General features: G+C 45.9%; 1 protein-coding gene across 2 annotated transcripts in view; it reads right to left on the reverse strand.

Moving 5' to 3' along the window:
* CDH23 (cadherin related 23) overlaps nucleotides 1-20573 on the reverse strand; it is a 1802240-nt gene that overhangs the window by 54977 nt on the left and 1726690 nt on the right. For both annotated transcript variants that reach the window (XM_073685852.1, XM_073685853.1), the window contains 2 exons: nucleotides 18829-18942; nucleotides 17837-17966 (listed from right to left, as the gene is read on the reverse strand). In XM_073685852.1, the coding sequence (XP_073541953.1) occupies nucleotides 17837-17966; nucleotides 18829-18942 (244 nt within the window). The remainder of the gene's footprint in view (nucleotides 1-17836; nucleotides 17967-18828; nucleotides 18943-20573) is intronic.

The following is a 20573-nucleotide window of genomic DNA, read 5'->3' on the forward strand; positions in this document are numbered from 1 at the left end:
AAATTCTCTTCCTTGGTCATGGTGTAACCTCGTAGGGAACCCAAACCTCAAAGCAAAATCATTGAAGATCTTCTCTGCTGTTCGACTTGATTTATTGGTGGTGGCATATGCTTGAGCAAATCGAGTGAAATGGTCCATCACCACCGAGATGTATTCGCAACCACCCTTGCACGTCTCGAGATGTAGAAAGTCTATTGAGACCATCTCAAACAGATACGTAGTTTGGATGTTGCCCATAGGTGCCCGGGTTGATGTGTTGGAATGTTTATCTTTCAGAAACCCACACTCCCTGATCACGTACCCCTCAATATCTCTCTGCATGTACGGCCAGAAGAAACGTTCACGGATCAAGCTGGTTGTCCTTTACACTCCCAGGTGTCCTATGTTTTCAGGGAGTTCTTTGAAGTCCAACCTACGGAATACTCTGGGTAGTACCAACTGCCGGTTTTGTCCTCCTTTACGATACAGGATACTGTCTTCACTGAGGTGGAGCTTCGCTCATTCTTTAATTAAAACAGATACTGATGGTGACTCATTGTCTCTCTCTCGTTTACTTGGAAACCAATTTTGGTCCAAATAAAGTAGTATTCTACCAATTATCTGATCTTCCCATTGTGCTCTACGGATTTTCCCTTTTGGTAGTTGTTGAATAGACTGGGGATGATCTTGTTCTCTCGCTTTCATGGTGGTTTCCATCATCAACGCACACCACAATGGTGTGTCTTCCTCCTGATAAGCTTGTACTGCTTGGGTAGTGCTCTCAATTGCTTCCAGACTGACTTCCTCCGAGCATTCTTGCATGAACTCCTCAGGCTCTAGTGGCATTCTTGACAATCCGTCAGCATCTGCATTGCATTTTCCTGGCCTGTACTTGATATTGTAATTGAAGTCAGCTAGTTCAGCGACCCATCTCTGACCCGATGCATTCAGTTTGTCTGTAGTAAGGACGTAGGTCAAAGGCAAAGGGTTGTTGTCAGTGTATACCTCAAACTCTTTGCTGTAGTAGAGATAATCTCTAAATCATTCACAGATGGGATGAAACGGCGTTGTTTCTTTTAAGCCCAGTCCTACCCATGTTCTTCTTTTTCTAGGGGGTGTTGTCGTCTCTCTCGTCCTCCCCAGAGGTATAGTGGGGCGGCAATCCTGGAGAAGATCCGAATGTAAGTACAATAATAGGAGAGGAATCCTAATATCTGCCTCAACTCCACGACGGTAGAGGGCCGCTTGTCTTTTAACGTCAGTACCGGAGCGATTTCTGCTTGGTCCATGGTATATCCTTCTCCGGACACAATTTTCCCTAGAAATCGGACATGCCTTTTGAACAGTTCACATTTCTTTGGGGTCAACTTAACTCCAAGTTGTTGACACCGTTGTAATACGGTCCTCACGTGTTCAACATGCTTCCGGAAGGTTTTGCTGTGTACCACATTGTCATCTAAGTATGGCTGGCAGATATCGTCTCTCAATCCTTCTAAACATGTCTCCATTAGAGATGAGCGTTGTTCTACTCGAACTGTTCGCCAATCTCAAATTCGAGCTGTTTTGGGCGGTGTTCGAGCCGTTCGGCGAACACGAACAATTTGAGAAAAATTCGGCTGTTCGAGGTTATGTTCGATAACTGTTCGTGCACCAAAATCATAACTGGATTTTTTCTCAGTAATGATGAAAATTAATGTTAATACGCAGTTTGAGTGTACAGCGGGGTGGGGGGAGAGGCAGGGGATGGATCTCTGCAGGAACAATGAAGATCTCCATTTTTTTTTTCTCTTTCCCGCATTTACAGTGGGGAGGTGCAATCTGTCAGCCTATCAGCAGCGCACACACGGAGCGAAGTGCTTTTTTTCACACAAGCAAGGGCATGTGTCATTGGCAGTGTATGTCACATGTCCTTGCCCTATAAGACCAAGCCATTTTCCCCGTCGCCACCATTTTCTCACTGCTGCAGCTGCGTGTTAGACGGCACCGCTGTTGCTGTGTGCGCTATACCTTGTTAATTTCAAGCCAATTTTCGCACAAATCTACAGATAGCTTGGGAGTAGGGAATAGTTGTGATTGCAGTCCTTTTAAGGACTAGGTTACAGCATTTCCTACGACTTTTATCAGGCAGGTCTGTGCTCTTAAATAGATAGATTGTGGGAGTAAAGACTAATTGTAATTGGAGTCCTTTTCAGGACTAGGTTACATCAGTTCCTATCAGTTTTTGCCAGGCAGGTCTGTGCCAGTGCTGTGCAAGTTTTTTTCACAGCATTTGGCTGAATCTAGCAAAGCTAATCCTTTTTGGCCTATTGCAGAGTGTGTTAGTCAGTGGAGTAGCCTATCTGTGTTGCAAGATATACCACCTGTGTATAGAATACCAATTTTTTTACTGCACCTAGTGAAGTAAAATCTTTTGGGCATAGCATCATTCTATTAGTCCATCTATACTGACCTCCATCAGGTTGCAAATTGAATATAATTTTTTTCTGCATCTAGCTCTGAAAAAATATTGGGCTTCTAGCTGTGTGTGGGACTTGTTGTATTAGTCCATCTATACTGACCTCCATCAGGTTGCAAACTGAATATATTTTTTTCTGCATCTACCTCTGAAAAAATATTGGGCTTCTAGCTGTGTGTGGGACTTGTTCTATTAATCCATCTATACTGACCTCCATCAGGTTGCAAACTGAATATATTTTTTTCTGCATCTACCTCTGAAAAAATATTGGGCTTCTAGCTGTGTGTGGGACTTGTTCTATTAATCCATCTATACAGACCTCCATCAGGTTGCAAACTGAATATATTTTTTTCTGCATCTACCTCTGAAAAAATATTGGGCTTCTAGCTGTGTGTGGGACTTGTTGTATTAGTCCATCTATACTGACCTCCATCAGGTTGCAAACTGAATATATTTTTTTCTGCATCTACCTCTGAAAAAATATTGGGCTTCTAGCTGTGTGTGGGACTTGTTCTATTAATCCATCTATACAGACCTCCATCAGGTTGCAAACTGAATATATTTTTTTCTGCATCTACCTCTGAAAAAATATTGGGCTTCTAGCTGTGTGTGGGACTTGTTGTATTAGTCCATCTATACTGACCTCCATCAGGTTGCAAACTGAATATATTTTTTTCTGCATCTACCTCTGAAAAAATATTGGGCTTCTAGCTGTGTGTGGGACTTGTTCTATTAATCCATCTATACAGACCCCATCAGGTTGCAAACTGAATATATTTTTTTCTGCATCTACCTCTGAAAAAACATGTGGCCTTCTAGCAGTGTGTGGGACTTTCTCTATTAGTCCATCTATACTGACCTCCATCAGGTTGCAAACTGAATATAATTTTTTTCTGCATCTAGCTCTGAAAAAATATTTGGCCTTCTAGCAGTGTGTGGGACTTTCTCTATTAGTCCATCTATACTGACCTCCATCAGGTTGCAAATTAAAAATAATTTTTATCTGCATCTACAGTACCTCTGAAAAAATATTTGGGCTTCTAGCTGTGTGTGGGACTTGTTCTATTAGTCCATCTATACTGACCTCCATCAGGTTGCAAATTGAATATAATTTTTATCTGCATCTAGCTTTGAAAAAATATTTGGCCTTCTAGCAGTGTGTGGGACTTTCTCTATTAGTCCATCTATACTGACCTCCATCAGGTTGCAAATTGAATATAATTTTTATCTGCATCTAGCTCTGAAAAAATATTTGGCCTTCTAGCAGTGTGTGGGACTTTCTCTATTAGTCCATCTATACTGACCTCCATCAGGTTGCAAATTAAAAATAATTTTTATCTGCATCTACCTCTGAAAAAATATTTGGGCTTCTAGCTGTGTGTGGGACTTGTTCTATTACTCCATCTATACTGACCTCCATCAGGTTGCAAACTGAATATATTTTTTTCTGCATCTACCTCTGAAAAAATATTGGGCTTCTAGCTGTGTGTGGGACTTGTTGTATTAGTCCATCTATACTGACCTCCATCAGGTTGCAAATTAAAAATAATTTTTATCTGCATCTACAGTACCTCTGAAAAAATATTTGGGCTTCTAGCTGTGTGTGGGACTTGTTCTATTAGTCCATCTATACTGACCTCCATCAGGTTGAAAATTGAATATAATTTTTATCTGCATCTAGCTCTGAAAAAATATTTGGCCTTCTAGCAGTGTGTGGGACTTTCTCTATTAGTCCATCTATACTGACCTCCATCAGGTTGCAAATTAAAAATAATTTTTATCTGCATCTAGCTCTGAAAAAATATTTGGCCTTCTAGCAGTGTGTGGGACTTTCTCTATTAGTCCATCTATACTGACCTCCATCAGGTTGCAAACTGAATATATTTTTTTTCTGCATCTACCTCTGAAAAAATATTGGGCTTGTAGCTGTGTGTGGGACTTGTTCTATTAATCCATCTATACAGACCTCCATCAGGTTGCAAACTGAATAAAAATTTTTTCTGCATCTACCTCTGAAAAAATATTTGGGCTTCTAGCTGTGTGTGGGACTTGTTCTATTAGTCCATCTATACTGACCTCCATCAGGTTGCAAATTGAATATAATTTTTTTCTGCATCTAACCCAGCCAATAGTTTTGGCCTAATACCACAGTTTGGCCACTCAGCTCTGCTCGGTTCCCATCCATTGTTTTTTTGTGCAAACAACTCCAGAGTTGTGAATTAGTTAACCACCAAAATGAGTGGAAAAAGGCCTGCTGCTGGTGGAAAGGGGAATAGGCGTGTTGGGAAGGGGAAAAAAGGTTGTGTCCGTGGGGTAGGTGTTAAAGCAACAGTAACATCTGCAGAAGAAAGACCATCTTCCAGCCAAACTAAAATGTCTACTTCTTTTAGCGGACAATGTGATAAGATCCCTTTCTTACGGCCACGCCAATCGCTACAAATTCCAGATGAGGCACAAAAACAGCAGGTGCTTCAACGGATATCAAGTGCTCCTTTAAGTGGGCTCTCCTCCACATCAACTTCAACATCACAAATACTCCAGTCCTCAAAGGTGTCACCCCAATCGCACTTGCTTCCTCACAGCTCCCAAATCTCCAGCTGCCCGTCTGAGTATGAGGTAGAACAGATGGTTGAGTCTGCAGAGCTGTTTACTCATACTATAGCCTGGGAATCAGAGGTCGACTCCAGCGCTTCTGTGAATCCAGACGAGGAAATGATCTGCACTGATGCCCAGAATCTTTATGAGTCGGATCCAGGACCAGACGCAGAAGGTTCTGACCATAATGTAGACCCTCATTCCCAAACTGTAACTCCTGTTGGTGGAGACAATGAGGAAGACGATGATAAGACTCAAATACCTGATTGGAGCGACAACTTTAGTTTTTTGTCAGGGCAGGAACAGGTTGGCTCTGAGGACGGGTGTGATAACGCACAGGTGATGATGATGAGGTTGGAGATCCCACTTACTGTCAACCCACAGTCAGCCAAGAGATGAGGTCAGCAGAGGAGGTGGAGGAAGATGCTAGTGACGACGAGGTCAGGTTGCGCCTTCCTGGACAGAGACGTAGTACTGGAAGCACGTCAACAACTGCATCCTCAAACACAACTCTGCCTCTCACCACAAGTCGTGGTGGCTCTTCAGGTCGCATGGGTGCTAAGCCTTGCATAGCCTGGGCATTTTTTCAGATCGATAAAGATGACCCAACTCGTGTTATCTGTAACATTTGTCAGCAAAAGCTAAGTAGAGGCCAAAAAATACATAGTTTGAGTACTTCATGCATGAACCGGCACATGGACATGAAGCATAAGTTGCAGTGGGAAGCTCAGTGTGCTACAATGTGGCCTAGCCGGCCGGGCCAACCACCGTCTGCCATATCTTGTGCATCCGCGGCCTCTTCATCCTCTGTGACTGGGGGGACAGCAGTCACACCTGTTTTGGGGCGCAGACCTGCCACCTCTTTACCCGCAACAGCCAGCGTGATTGGCAGGTCATCATTTTCTTTGGAGGTGGTAACACCAGCTGGTGTTGAGCGCTGTCCGACATCGATAGCACCACCTTTGGATCAAGGCAACCTAACATGTCCGCCTGCATCTTCCTCACAGACCGGCAGTTTGCCGGGGACACCCTTATCAACCCCGTCTAAGCACAATAGCCAGCCCTCGGTCCCTCAGATGTGGACAAGTAAAAGACCATTTCCTCCTAGCCATGAGAAAGCTAAGAGGTTGAATTTCACCATCTGCAAGCTCTTGGCTACAGAAATGCTGCCTTTCCGCCTGGTGGACACAGAGGATTTTCGAGACCTTATGTCCGTCGCAGTGCCCCAGTACCAGATGCCCAGTCGGCACTACTTCTCAAAGAAAGGTGTGCCTGCGCTCCACCAACATGTCGCACACAACATCACCGCTTCTTTGAGAAACTCTGTGTGTGACAGGGTGCATTTCACCACAGACACTTGGACGAGTAGGCATGGACAGGGGCGTTACATGTTGCTGACTGGGCACTGGGTAACTATGGTGACAGCAGGACAAGGGGCTGCTGTCCAAGTCTTGCCGTCCCCACGAGTTGTGCGTCAATCCTCTTTATGTCAAAGTTCCTCCACTGCTTCTGCCTCCTCAACCTCCTCTCGGTCTTCCACCTGCACCCAAAGCCTGTCTGGTCATGCCACAAGCTTTCTAACTGCGCAGAAGGGATCCTGCACACCTCCTTACTATGCTGGCAGTAGGGCTCAACGTCATCAGGCGGTTTTTACATTGAAATGTCTGGGAAATGTGAGTCACACAGCTGAGTTGTGGTCAGCTCTGGAGAACCAATTTCATGAATGGTTGTCTCCACTGGACCTGAAACCAGGGAAGGCCGTGTGCGACAATGCTGCAAACCTGGGTGCGGCCCTTCGCCGGGGCAATGTCACACACGTGCCTTGTATGGCTCACGTGTTGAACCTGGTTGTCCAGCAATTTTTAGCCCACTATCCCAGACTAGATGGCCTTCTGCAGAGGGCACGGTCGCTGTGTGCTCACTTCCGCCGTTCGCATCCCGCAGCTCAGCGACTTACATCTCTACAGAAGTCGTTGGGCCTGCACTTCACCGGCTAAAATGCGATGTGCCTACCCGGTGGAATTCAACTCTGCACATGTTGCAGCGACTGTGGCAGCACCGACAAGCCCTGGTGCAATACGTACTGACGTATAGCCTGGGCCAACGAGATCCAGAGGTGGGGCAAATCACGCTGGAGGAGAGGTCTCAGATCAGGGACCTATGCATCCTTCTGCACAGTTTTGAAATGGCGACGAAGATGTTTAGTGCTGACGATGCCATTATCAGCATGACTATTCCGGTGATTTCCATGCTGGAGCACATGTTAAACAGAATTCGGAGTCAGGTGGTGGCACAAGAGGAGGTGGAGGAAGTAGAGGAGGAGGAGTTGTATGCGGAAGGGCTAACATCTGCAAGGTCCAGACGGTCGGCAGCACCAAGGCGGCAGGCATGTGAGGGTGGGGGAGATGGTTTTACCAGGGCGCATGGTAGCAGCCAAACTAGTGAGGAAGGTGCAGGAGCCCAGGAAGAAGTGGAGGACGAACTGATGGAAGACTCATCAGATGAGGGAGACCTTGATCACATTTCTGTTGTGCGAGGTTGGGGGGAGAGGACAGAGGAAGGAAGCATGATTGTTACCTCGCCACCAACACAACAGGGACTTGGTGCTCCTGGATGCGCAACACACATGAGTGCCTTCTTGCTGCACTACCTGCAACATGACCCTCGAATTGTGAGAATTAGAAATAATCCTGACTACTGGGTTGCCACACTGTTAGATCCCCGGTACAAAAGTAAATTTGCAGAAATTATTCCTGCCATAGAAAGGGATGCACGCATGCAGGAGTATCAGCAGAGACTGTTGCAGAATCTTACATGTGCTTTTCCACAAAATACCAGTGGTGCACGTAGTGAATCTCACAGTTCCAACTTGCCAACCGTGGGACCGTCAAGTGTTCAGCACTCAAACCGTAACAGAGCCACAGTATCTGCTGGTAACATCAATTTTGCGGAATCATTTCACCACTTTTTTAGCCCATCCTTTGCAAGGCCACAGGAGACAAGAAGTCTGACACATAGTCAACGCCTAGAGACGATGGTACAGGAGTATCTCCAAGTAAACATTGAAGCCATGACTGTGTCACTGGACCCTTGCTCTTTTTGGGCTTCCAATCTGGATAAATGGCCGGAGCTAGCCACTTACGCCTTGGAGATCTTGTCATGCCCCGCAGCCAGCGTTCTGTCTGAACGTGTGTTCAGCGCTGCTGGTGGTGTGCTGACAGATAAGCGCACGCGGCTCTCCACTGATAATGTAGACAGACTCACGTTCATAAAGATGAACAAATCATGGATCCGAAACGACTTTTCTACTCCTGTGTCATCCTGGGGAGAGTAAAAGCTTGATGATTGGTTAAAATCACCCTACCAACCGTTTTAAGCTTTCAAATTACTAATCATGTTTATCTGTATCTTGGCTGGAAAATAATTTGGGCTTTGTAGCAGTGTGCAGCACTGATTCTATTAGGCCATCTATAATAAGCTCCACCAGATTTAAAATTACTAATCATGTTTATCTGTATCTTGACTGGAAAATAATTTGGGCTTTGTAGCAGTGTGCAGCACTGATCCTATTAGGCCATCTATACTAAAGCTTCACCAGATTTAAAATTAATAATAATTTTTAGCTGCATCTAGCCCGGAAAATAATTTTGGGGCTCCGAGATGCGCAAGACACATAAGTGCCTTCTTGCTGCACTACCTGCAGCATGACCCTCATATTGTCAGAATTCGAAGTAATCATGACTACTGGGTTGCCACACTCTTAGATCCCCCAAACTTTTCGATCAACCTTTTCATTTTAATAAAGACCAAAAAAATGGTCATTTTTGAAATTATAAGCATTAGCAGGTTGTTAGAAACTGAAATCAAACAGTTTTCAACTCAAAACTTTATTCTAGGTGATGTTACATTTTCACATAGGACCCCTTGTTCGAAAGGAGCTTCTGAACTCTCTCGTCCATTGAATTTGTCAGGTTTTGGATGGTTTCTGCTTCAATTGTTTTGCATGAGGACAGAATACCCTCCCAGAGCTGGTGCTTAGATGTGAACTGCCTCTCGCCATCATAGACACTCCTTTTAATGATGCTCCAAAGGTTCTGAATGGGGTAGAGGTCAGGGGAGCATGGGGGTCACACCATAAGTTTGTCCCCTTTTATGCCCATATCAGCCAGAGATGCAGATGTTTTATGTGCAGCATGAGATGGTGCATTATCATGCAATAAAATGATCTTGCTGTGAAATACACGGTTCTTCTTCTTGAACCATGGCAGGAAGTGCTGTTTGAGAAAATCCACATACATTATGGAGTTCATCTTTAGCGCCTTCAGGGATCCTAAAGGGGCCGACAATCTCTCTCCCCATGATTCCACCCCAAAACATTACTCCACCTCCTCCTTGTTGGCGCTGTAGCCGTGTTTGCGTGGGGTGTCCATCAACCAGCCATCCTCCACTCCATCCATCTGGACCATCGAGCGCTGCACGGCACTCATCCATGAACAAAACAGTTTTGAAATCAGTCTTCATGTAATGTTTGGCCCACTGGAGCAGTTTCTGCTTGTGTGAAGTGGATAGAGGAGGTCGACAGGATGGCGTATGCACAGCTGCAAACCTCTGAAGGACCCTGCATCTTGTTGTTCGGGGGACGTTGGAGGCACCAGCAGCTTCAAAAACTTGTCTGCTGCTATGACAAGGCTTTTTTGCCGCTGCTCTTTCAACCTGACGTAATTGCCTGTAGGAAAGAGTCCTCAATTTGCCCTTATCAGCACGCACACGTGTGTACTGTGAATCAGCTACATACTTCTTGATTGCCAAGACACTTCATCCTGATCATCGCACAATGTTGATTGTAGTCATGCCTTGACCTAAACACTCCACAATTTGTTGCTTATCAGCAGCCGACACATCCTTTTTCTTTCCCATTTTGGCAGAAAATGTAGGCTGCTTAATAATGTGAGACAGCCTTCTTAAGTAGTCTTGCCTTTCATTGGACACACCTGCCAAACTAATTAGCACAGGTGTCTGCAATTGCTTACAGTGATATAAAGAGCCCTGACACACATCACCATCAATGAGTTTAACTGACAAACAAACAAATTCTTCCCTTATCACTCCTAAACACTTTTTGCATAATAATTTGGAACACAGTGTACATGTGCTTTTCCACAAAACACCAGTGGTTCACGTAGTGAATCTTACAGTTCTAACTTGCCAACCGTGGTCTGTATGGAGTTGTTCAATAAAGGGCCCAAAATTAAGATAACATAGATGGGAGAGGTCTCTATGAATAGGAATTCCTAAGTATTTGATACCCTGTGAGGGCCAGGCAAAGGGAAATTTGGACTGGATGGAATCCTATATGGATTTGGGGAGGGAGACATCGAGGGCCTCAGACTTCGCTGCACTGATTTTAAAATTTGACCATGTAACAAAGTGATCTATTTCAGCCATAACAGCATGGATGGATATATGTGATTGAGTGATATATACTAGGACATCATCAGCAAATAGAGAGCACTTGTACTCGGTGCCTCCCACCTCAATCCACCTAATATTGGGGTTATGGCGAATTGATGAGAGCAGGTGCTCCGTCACTAGGATGTATAAGAGAGGGGACAGAGAACATCCCTGCCTTGTCCCATTGGTGATTGTGAAAGGTGATGAAAATGTTCTGACGCGCCCCCTGGTGATGTTTAAATGTCCGACTACGCCACCCGTGGATTGCGGTCAGAGTGAACCGCCGCTCCAGGGCAGACCGCTGAGGCTGGTGTTGTGGGTGCAGCAGAGCGTAGCATAACTCCCCACGGGAGGAGTATAGCCTCAGGGCAGTGTATGCGGAGGATGGGGGTGATGGTGCAGGGCAGCAGCAGTAACGACACGGAGTCAGTGATGCAGTCCAGGGCCTTTACTCACAGTTCTTATTATCCAGACCACGTCTGCAGGTAACGGCTGCCCACGTCGTACTGTGCTCACCAGGTGAGGGGCTCAGACAACTCCCAGATAACTTTGGAGTGCTTCACAGGACCCCCTTTGTGTGTCCTTTGTCTGGCCTTTCTTACCAACCCTTCTGTCCGGCTGCCTCGGGTCTCCTCTTGGTAAACTTGGCGCCAGTTTCCCTGACCCTATGTGGTGCCTTCCTAGCGGGTGTAGCGAGGGGCTGCGCCGCATAAAATGTCACAGCCTCCTGTTTCTAGCTGAGGGTCGTTTCCTGCCTCCACTAGTTTCGGGGACCGGTCTCCCCCTTTGGCCTGACCCCTCCACGCAGGTGGATTCGGGCGTGCGGTGGCGACTCGCCCGTCCGCACCCCTGGGATCCCTTCGTTCCTCGTTCCTGGAGCCTTCTCCGCTCCTCTTCCTTCCTTCTCCCTCTTCCAGGCCTGGGCCTCTGTTACTAGGCCCGCCTCCGGAGCAGAGCTCATGCAGAGCACCTGCTCCCTGCCACTTCTGCTCAGACTTCTCTGCACTGAACTAAGATGGTGCCCACCTTTTATACTCCCTTCTCAATGCACCCAGGAACTGCTTCCTCCCTGCTCCTGCACTACAGGGTTCCCCTTCCTCAGTGTTCCCTTCTCCCACTCCAGCCAGGGACAGGGACTGTCGTGCCCATCTCAGGGGCATATTGGTCGCCCTGCCCCACGGCAATGTGGTGTAATGCATGCAAGTGTCGGGTCCTGATCCACACTACATCCTTACCTGAGAGTGAGATATCACACCTCTGGGTGAGGTGCAATACCCCTGTAGCAACCGAGCCCTCAGGGTGCTACAGTTCCATTTATCTTCAGCCTAGGTGACGTATTGCGATACAGGGCCGTGATTTTGGCTATAAAAGGGTCCCCTAGACCCCTACCCCAAGCTTTTTAAGAGAATCATATATGGCGTGCCAGGAGACTCTATGGAATGCTTTCTCAGCATCCAACGAGAGTATCTAATTACAAATTTTTAACTGCATCTAGCCCAGGAAATACTTTGTGCCTAGTAGCAGTGTCTGCTAGTCAGCGGATTATCCCGGCTGTTAAGCAAGCTACACCACCTGTAGTTTGGACACTTAATTTTTTCAAAGGAAATGCTTCGGGACCACGGGATACTCAGTGAAGAGCATCAGGAGGCACCCCAAGGCATAGGGGCTGGGACTGGCAGTAGGATGCCTTGCGGTGGACAGCCGAGCTCGATCCTTATAAAAGCTTTTTAACTGCAGCAGCTTTAGTGGACGCTACTGGAGCTGGAATTACGCGGCTGCTGGCATGAGACTTGCCCTCCAATAGATCCTTGTAAATGGATTTAAAGTGTATTCATTCAAATTAGAGAGACAATTTAAATTAAAAAGCTTAGAGCTGCCTCCACCACAGGGGGGCTCGCTCGACCCACCAGCGGACAGGCACCAGTATTGGGAGAGGGGGGCTGGCCGTCAGGGTTCACCGCGGCTCTGGCACAAACCCGGCGACGCGGAGGTGGCACGGGCAGGAGCAGACTGAACGTGTCGGCTTCTCACTTTTTGGATTTTAGAAGGGCATGACATGCCTATATCTGTGTCTCCCCCTCCTTTTACTCCTCCACCTCTTTTCTTTTCGCATGACTATATGTACTTGTCACTTTTCCATGTGTTAGTTGTGTCTTCTGAGCAGTTTGTCAGCTTTTGGACACCTTTGAAGGTGTTTTCTATGTGTTTCTATGTGTTTTTGTTTGCCTGCCATTGGTTTTAACGGTGTTCGAAGGTGTTCGACGAACAGTTCGACGAACAGTTCGGCGAACACACGGGTGTTCGACGAACCGAACCGAACTCGAACACTACGGGGGTGGCTCAACACTAGTCTCCATGCTCCTCTGGAATTCTGCAGGAGCTGAACTCAGCCCAAACAGTATGCGGATCCTCTCATATAATCCTCACAGTGTGATGAATGTTGTCAAGGGTCTACTGGACTCTTCGACAAACCCTTGGTGGTATGCCTTACCCTGATCGAGGACAGAGAACCAGGTACTTCCTGAGAGGCTATCCAGCATATCTTGGATCTTTGGTATTGGGTGCCGATCAGGTACTGACTTTCGTTTTAGTTCCCGGTAATCACAGCAGAGTCTCAATGTACCGTCCTTCTACCTAACACAAACAATAGGAGAGGAATAAGACGACTTCGACTTTTGGACCCAACCTCTGTTGAATAGGTCTTGTAAATACTCTTTCACTTCACGGTGTAATGGTTTCGGCACAGACATGTAACTTCTGGTTACTGGGGTTGTGTCTTTCAAATTGATTTTCAACTGCAACGATGGGATACAGCCTACATCAAAGTCATCTTTGGAGAATGCATGGCACTCTTCTCTCAGCATCTGTTTTGCTAGGCTCGATCTTCAGCACACAAGTGTTCCAGGGGTACTGGGGGACCCAGGACTCTGAGGTGGGTCGTGCAATTTCTTCCCCTGGGCAAGTCCTGTTCCTTGGTGGGTAGACTGAATTCACTGTAGACCCCTGGGCAGGTCTCACACTGGCTGGATATGCCGTTTTAACGGTTTCAATGTGACCTAACACTGTCCTTGGATCCAGTCTAATTTCATGTTTCATAGTATTCATCACTGGTACTGTCACTCGAACAAACCCACCAGTAGGAATCGTAAGCACAGTCTCACCTTGAACTAGGCTTTCTGGAAGTTCTGAGGAGTCTTTTGGCACAGTCTTTTCTGGACTTTTCTTCCCGGTTCTACCCAGACTCCACACCTCACCCCCACCATTTGGTTTGCAGGGTTGATGGCTAGGGGCCAGCCTACCTTGACTTCTTTTAGGTCCATTGTATTCTGTGCTTTCTTTACTCTATGAATCACATTTTCTGCCACGGCGTTCGGTATGGCAAATGATGTGGCAATTGCATTCATCACCAGCATCCCTGCCTTGTGTTTCGTGATGACTTCACTGATTACATTATAACCCAGGATAGGATCCTCTGCCACGTTCTGATCACTGGTCACGAGAAAAGGTACCAAAAGCTCAATGGTGTTGCTGCTCTTCGTGGCCCTCAGTTGGAAAGTCACTTCTACCTAGCCTATGAAGGAGATTTCGGTCTGGTTTTGCCCTGGATTTCCACTGGTCCTAAGAGTTCTTTTAGTTAGTTCTTTTAGCGAGTTCTTTTAGCAGGTAGCGCCTTCTCCATTCCTCATTTAAAAGGCTCGCTTGGGCTCCTGTGTCCCACAGTGCTTTTACCAAGAGTCTATCTAGCTGGCACTGTATAAGGCACCTTTCACCGATTAGGCTGATGAGGCTATCTTTACTGATGAAAGAATCCTCCTCCCAGGAGTACATCGTTTGACCTCAGCACTGGGCATTAAGTAACTCATGCCCCTGTCTCTCTTGCAGCTGTTGTAGATGGGAACACACTTGGGGGTAGTACTGACGCAGCCATTTTACCTCATGTGCCATTCTGGGGTTTGGTGAGATTTGGATTTGCTTCTGGGGTCTCCTTTGTGTCGCGGTTACCAGTCGCCCCGCACTGGTAACCTCCTGTCTTTTAACCCAAATGACCGTGACCATTGGCATTCCTTGGCATAATGTCCTTCCTCACCACATCTTAGACAGTGGACACACACCGTACTCTGATTTGATGAATGGCACGCTTCACAAGCCGGGTATCTTCTCTTTTGGAACCCACTCCTGGGTCTGAGAGACATAAGTTCTGGCCTGGAACAAATCAACTTTTTCACCTCAATCAACTCAGCTCGCAGTTCTCCTATTACTTCCTCCCACCTAGCGCTGGCGGTTCTCTCTTTTGTTGGTGATTTAAGGTTCCCTCTCGGAGGATGATCTTCGGACTGGCCACTGGGGGTCTCTAACTTCAGCTGACTCATTTTGGTGATTTTAGGAGCAGAACCTTTCTTAAACTTCTGTTCACTCTCTGACTCCAAACTAGCTGCCTCATTCATTTTTTCAATTAGGACTTCGTCCAGAATGCCAGGTACTGTTTCAGCTGCAACTTGATGTCTTTGCTGATTAACCCCTTTCCCAATGATCTCAAGAACTTCTACTGGACTAGTCCAGCATCAAACTTCTGTTCCTCTTCTACATCTCTGGATGCAAACAACAGTCTATCCTTCAGTTCAAGAACAAGAAACTTTGGGGTGATTCATTATTTTTCTGTGAGAGGTTAATGAGTCGGTGGAACAATGCTGAAGTACTCTCTTCTTTATAGTGCCCTTTTAAAATCATCTTCAGCTGTTGCAAGGTCAGTTGACTCTTCATTTCTAGCATACTACAGAGGTTCAGTCCTGGGCTGATCACTTTCACCACCCCCTCAACGATCTCATCTGGCTGGTAGCCTTTCTGTAAGCCTGCATCGATCTGGTGCAACAAGTCCATATAAGACAGTCTCTCTTTCTGTTCACACTCTCCAATCTGTCCCAGGATCTTGAATTCTTTCCTTATGGTGATTTGTGGTGTTAGAGAGGACTGTCTCCCTGATTTATCTAACCCGAGCAGGTTAAAGGTCCTGTCTGAGTCTGTCACCCGTTCAGAGGTTTTGTTCGATTCCTGCAGGGCTGTTGTTAGGGCTTTGAATTGTTCTTTCAATTCCTGTAGTTCAGTTTGTGGACAGAGATTTCCGCTTTTGGTAATTGGTGCCACCTCTCCATCCTCCAATGTCAACCTGGTTATAAACTGTGTTACTTCCTGAAGGAATGTCCCCATGACGTCTTCAGCTTCTTTCTCCCCCATCTCATCCATTTTTGCATTAATGACAGCTAACAGTTGCCTGTGGTTGTGTGCTTTGGAAATCTGTTCTACTGACATCTTTATATGTTCTGCTACTGTTCTCAATTCTTCACAGGTTAACTGAAGAAGCAGCTCACTAATTTTGTCCATTTGTATTTCCACATCCATTGCTGCTAGTGAGTTTTCTTTAGGGCTGGTTCCCTTTAACTGGTGTAGTAGAGTTAAGTTGAGGTACTGTGCTGCTGTGTTTTTCCAGACACTTTTCCTCTTCTCCATATACATGCTAATTCCCGTTCAGGACTCCCAGTACGAGCCACCAATGTTACACGCACGCCGCTAGGTTCAGATAGGGGCGAGAAAGGTTACATGAATTCTTTGGAATCCTGGAGAAACCGTTACTTAGGGTGACCATAGACCATGTGGCTGCAGATTCTCTCAGGCACACAGGGGTATTGACCCTCAGGCACAGACACATAGATTGTTTCACTTGCTGACCAGACACACTTGACAAGAGTTCTCATAAACGGTAGAATGGTAGCATTTAATAAGAAGCCGCACAGCCAGTGCAAGTTAAGTCTTATGAGTAACAGGCTCCAGTGACAAACAGTAATGTTTCCTTAGCATTAGCAGCACAGCAGTTCACAGTCTTCCCAGTAGTACAGGACAGCACAGTTCTAATGAAAAGGCACATTAATGAACACAGCATTCTTTACAGCACAGTGAGATGGAGGAGGGGGAGGGTTTGCTGAGGGAGATGATCCCTGTGACTCCATTTCTTACAGTCCTTATCTTTCTGCTTGACAATACTCTGCACTGCTATTTCAGGAACTCTTCCTGACCTGTGCTTAGCTTCATTCCTGACTTGAATCCTTTTCACTTGCAGGGGGACTTCTGTCAGATGCAGAACACACACACACACCACCTTTCTCTTAGGCTCCAGCCAGACAGTAAAGAACTTCCCCGCAATCCCCCTGGGGCTCTGCTAAAACACTCCCCTTCTCCTGTGACTGTGTTAACCTCTCTAGTTGCTGGATGCTTCTGGAGCACAACACTTCCGGTCTCATGTGCTTGTGTTACTTCTAATAGTTGCTGAATACTTTTAAAGCAACCACACTACTTCTGCATGTCACATACTCACTTATATAGCACCATTAATTCCACAGCGCTTTACAGACATTATGGGCACTGTCCATTGGGGCTCACAATCTAGATTCCCTATCATTATGTCTTTGGAGTGTGGGAGGAAACCGGAGAACCCGGAGGAAACCCACGCAAACACAGGGAGAACATACAAACTCCTTGTAGATGTTGTCCTTTGAACCCAGAGCCCCAGATGCTGCAAAGCAACAGTGCTAACCACGGAGCCACAGTACTGCCATATATATATGTTGACTTCACATAGTACGTGCTATCCTGACACTCTCTGGCAGTCAGTAATGTTACATTTGCGGACACGGGCTGTCTCCCTATAAGGGAGTAATAAGTCATATAATGTAGTAATTTATTCTAATGTAATCTAGCACACTGGAATGCCCAGCTCCATACCATCTGGCTAAAGTCACAACCTGTTAGCATTACTGGTTCTGCATGGAGTTTGTAGTGTGCTCTTCTTTCTTTCTCTCCGTGTGCACATCACAGTCACTGTAAACTTGCTGAGGATCACAGGCCAAGCTCACCGTTATATTATCATTCAGAGCTCACGGCAAAAGTGCTGACTGAGCCATCCAAAGCACAGAGTACAGAGACTTCCTCTCTGTGCTTTGAATGGCTCAGCCAGCAGCTCTGCAGTGTGTTCTGAACAGTAATGGCTGTAGAAGGAAATAAGGAGCTGTAGGTGACATCACCACATGCAACAACGAGGAGCATCCACCACAAATTCAAGGAGATGCATCCGCTCCCCAAGCAACAAGGAAGTAAGGAGAGATTAACAGCTCTGAGTGTCTCAAGAGCCAACCTTAGAATAACCCTTTAAGTGTTTCAGTCCATTTATATAACATTCAGCTGGGTCAAGAGAGCAGGCATTACACATGTAAATATGACTCATGTTCCCAAAATAGTACCAGTCTTGGGATGTTTCTCATTACAAAAATGATTAAAGCAATTTATTCTTGTTAGGCTGCACATTACCTGCAATGAAGTAATACACTATAGCATTTGATCCTGCATCTGCATCCACAGCACCAGTGACATTTCCCACCAAAGTTCCAGGTTTGGAGTGTTCACGGACTGAGAGAATCTGATACTGCAAAGCGCCTCTCTGTATAGAGAAGAAACATTAACCAACATTGGTTCCAAAATCTCACAAAAAAAGCAAGACTATAGAAAAATAAGCAGACAAATAAGCAGATATCTATATAGTCAATAGGAGTTTCTCCAGAGTCCTAAAAAGTACACACAATATACTGGAAAAATAGAATGGTTCCACCGTCATCTGATGTCCAAGGGAGCAGCTGAACATGGCACAGACAGTCAATCAGTGCATGCATGCACTGCCCTAATACAGGAGTTTATTCTGTGAGCTGCCCGTACTAATTGGTAGGTTCTTTCAGGCAATCACATGTGCCACAGATTGGCAGTGTCTGTGGTATTGTTTTGTGATTGATGCGTCAAGTTGCAACAGCCCAGAAAATATCATTGTATGTAGAATACATTGGAAACAGCTGTGATTGAAGCTATGAAGATCACTGTATAAATTAATCATAATAATCTTGTGAATAGTTTAGTTTAAATGAAATTGTTTTATCAAATGGTACTTCCTTTGGCCGACCTGCATTACATGGAAAGCTATTCTTTTTTCATTGCAGTTATAAAATGCTCAATTTCCCTGAAAAAGAGCAGAACATGCTCTGAATGGGGAAAGTGCCTTAGCTCTGGCAAGAAAAGGACTGAGCATGATGAAATCCAATACCCCAGGGGGCAGTTCGGACAACTCCTGGTCCTGACAAATCAGTGGGTTTGGCCAACATTCATCCAATGTATATGGTAACGTTTAGTACTGTCCTGCGGTAAAAACACAGTTGTGCCTTCATCTTTGTACCAAATTATCATAAGGATAAATACAGTTATTATCCTATGCTATAAATGGCATGCAGTTGTCCAAACAAGAATAAGTCACTCACTGGAGGCCGGACAAAGATGGGCTCATTGTCATCTATATCATCTAGTTCAACCTGAAGAGGTAGCATGGCTTCATAAGACACTGGCTGCCCAAGGTCACAGGCAACGATAATGAGCTAAAGAAAAAGCAATTATTAATTAAAATACAAGAATCAATGGATGTAAATATAGGTAAAAATAGATTATTGATAATTATTATTATTATTTATTATTATAGCGCCATTAATTCCATTGCACTTTACATGTGAGAAAGGGGTATACATAGCAAAAAAAATAGCAATAATCTTGAACAAAACGTGACGGCAACTGGTACAGGAGGAGCGAGGACTCTGCCCGCGAGGGCTCGCAATCTACAAGGGATGGGTGAGGATACAGTAGGTGAGGGTAGGGCTGGTTGTGCAGCGGTATGGTGCAGCGGAGGTTACTGCAGGGTGTACACTTGTCGGAAGAGGTGGGTCTTCAGGTTCCTTTTGAAGATTTCCACGGTAGGAGAGAGTCTGATATGTTGAGGTAGAGCATTCCAGAGTAGGGGGGACACACGGGAGAAACCTTGTATGCGATTCTGGGAAGAGGAGATAAGAGGGGAGTAGAGAAGGAGATCTTGTGAGGATCAGAGGTTGTGTGCGGGTATGTAACGGGAGACTAGGTCAGAGATATATGGAGGAGACAGGTTGTGAATGGATTTGTATGCCATGGTTAGGGTTTTGAACTGGAGTCTCTGGGTAATGGGGAGCCAGTGAAGAGATTGACAGAGAGGAGAGGCCGGGGAATAGCAGGGGGACAGGTGGATTAGTCGGGTAGCGGAGTTTAGGATAGATTGGAGGGGTGCGAGAGTATTGGAAGGGAGGCTACAGAGCAGGAGGTTGCAGTAGTCGAGGCGGGAGATGATCAGGGCATGCACTAGTGTTTTTGCAGATTCATGGTTGAGGAATGTGTGGATCGAGGAGATATTTTTAAGCTGGAGTCAGCAGGAAGTAGAAAGGGCTTGGATATGTGGTTTGAAGAAGAGGTCAGAGTCCAAGGTTACCCCAAGGCAGCGAGCTTGCGGGACTGGGGAGAGTGGACAGCCATTGATGTTGATAGATAGGTCAGTTGGGGGGGTTGAGTGAGATGGCGGAAAGATGATGAATTTTGTTTTATTCATGTTAAGTTTTAGAAATGGAGCAGAGAAGAAGGATGAAATAGCGGACAGACATAGTGGGATTTTGGTTAGTAGGGAGGAGATATCGGGTCCAGGCAGGTAGATCTGTGTGTCTGTGTGTCATCGGCAAAGAGGTGATACTGAAAGCCATATGACTCTATGAGTTGTCCCAGGCCTAAGTTATAGATGGAGAAGAGCAGAGGTCCTAGAACTGAACCTTCGGGAATACCAACAGATAGGGGGTGAGATGAGGAGTTGGTGTGTGAGTGGGAGACACTGAATGTCTGGTCTGTTCAGTGGCTCCCACTTTGGAGGAGGAGGGTTGAGTGGATATGAGAAAGGACTGTGGGGACTTTAGGTAAATGCTTTGTCTGATGGTGTCAATCTTCTGCTTGAAGAATGAGGCAAAGTCTTCAGATGAAATAAGAGGAGAGGGTGGAGGCACAGGAGAGAATTGAAGGTGTTGAATAGCTGTTTGGGGTTGTGAGACAGGGAGGATATGAGAGATAAGAAGTATATTTGTTTTGATGCAGTGAGTGTAGACTTGAAGGTAGTGAGGGACTGTTTGAATGCGGTGAAGTGCTCATTGGTGTGAGACCTGTTTCA

The sequence above is a fragment of the Phyllobates terribilis genome, unplaced genomic scaffold (genome assembly GCF_046119375.1).
Source record: "Phyllobates terribilis strain yellow unplaced genomic scaffold, ASM4611937v1 Scaffold_5__5_contigs__length_657084704, whole genome shotgun sequence".
Taxonomy (NCBI): Eukaryota; Metazoa; Chordata; class Amphibia; order Anura; family Dendrobatidae; genus Phyllobates; species Phyllobates terribilis.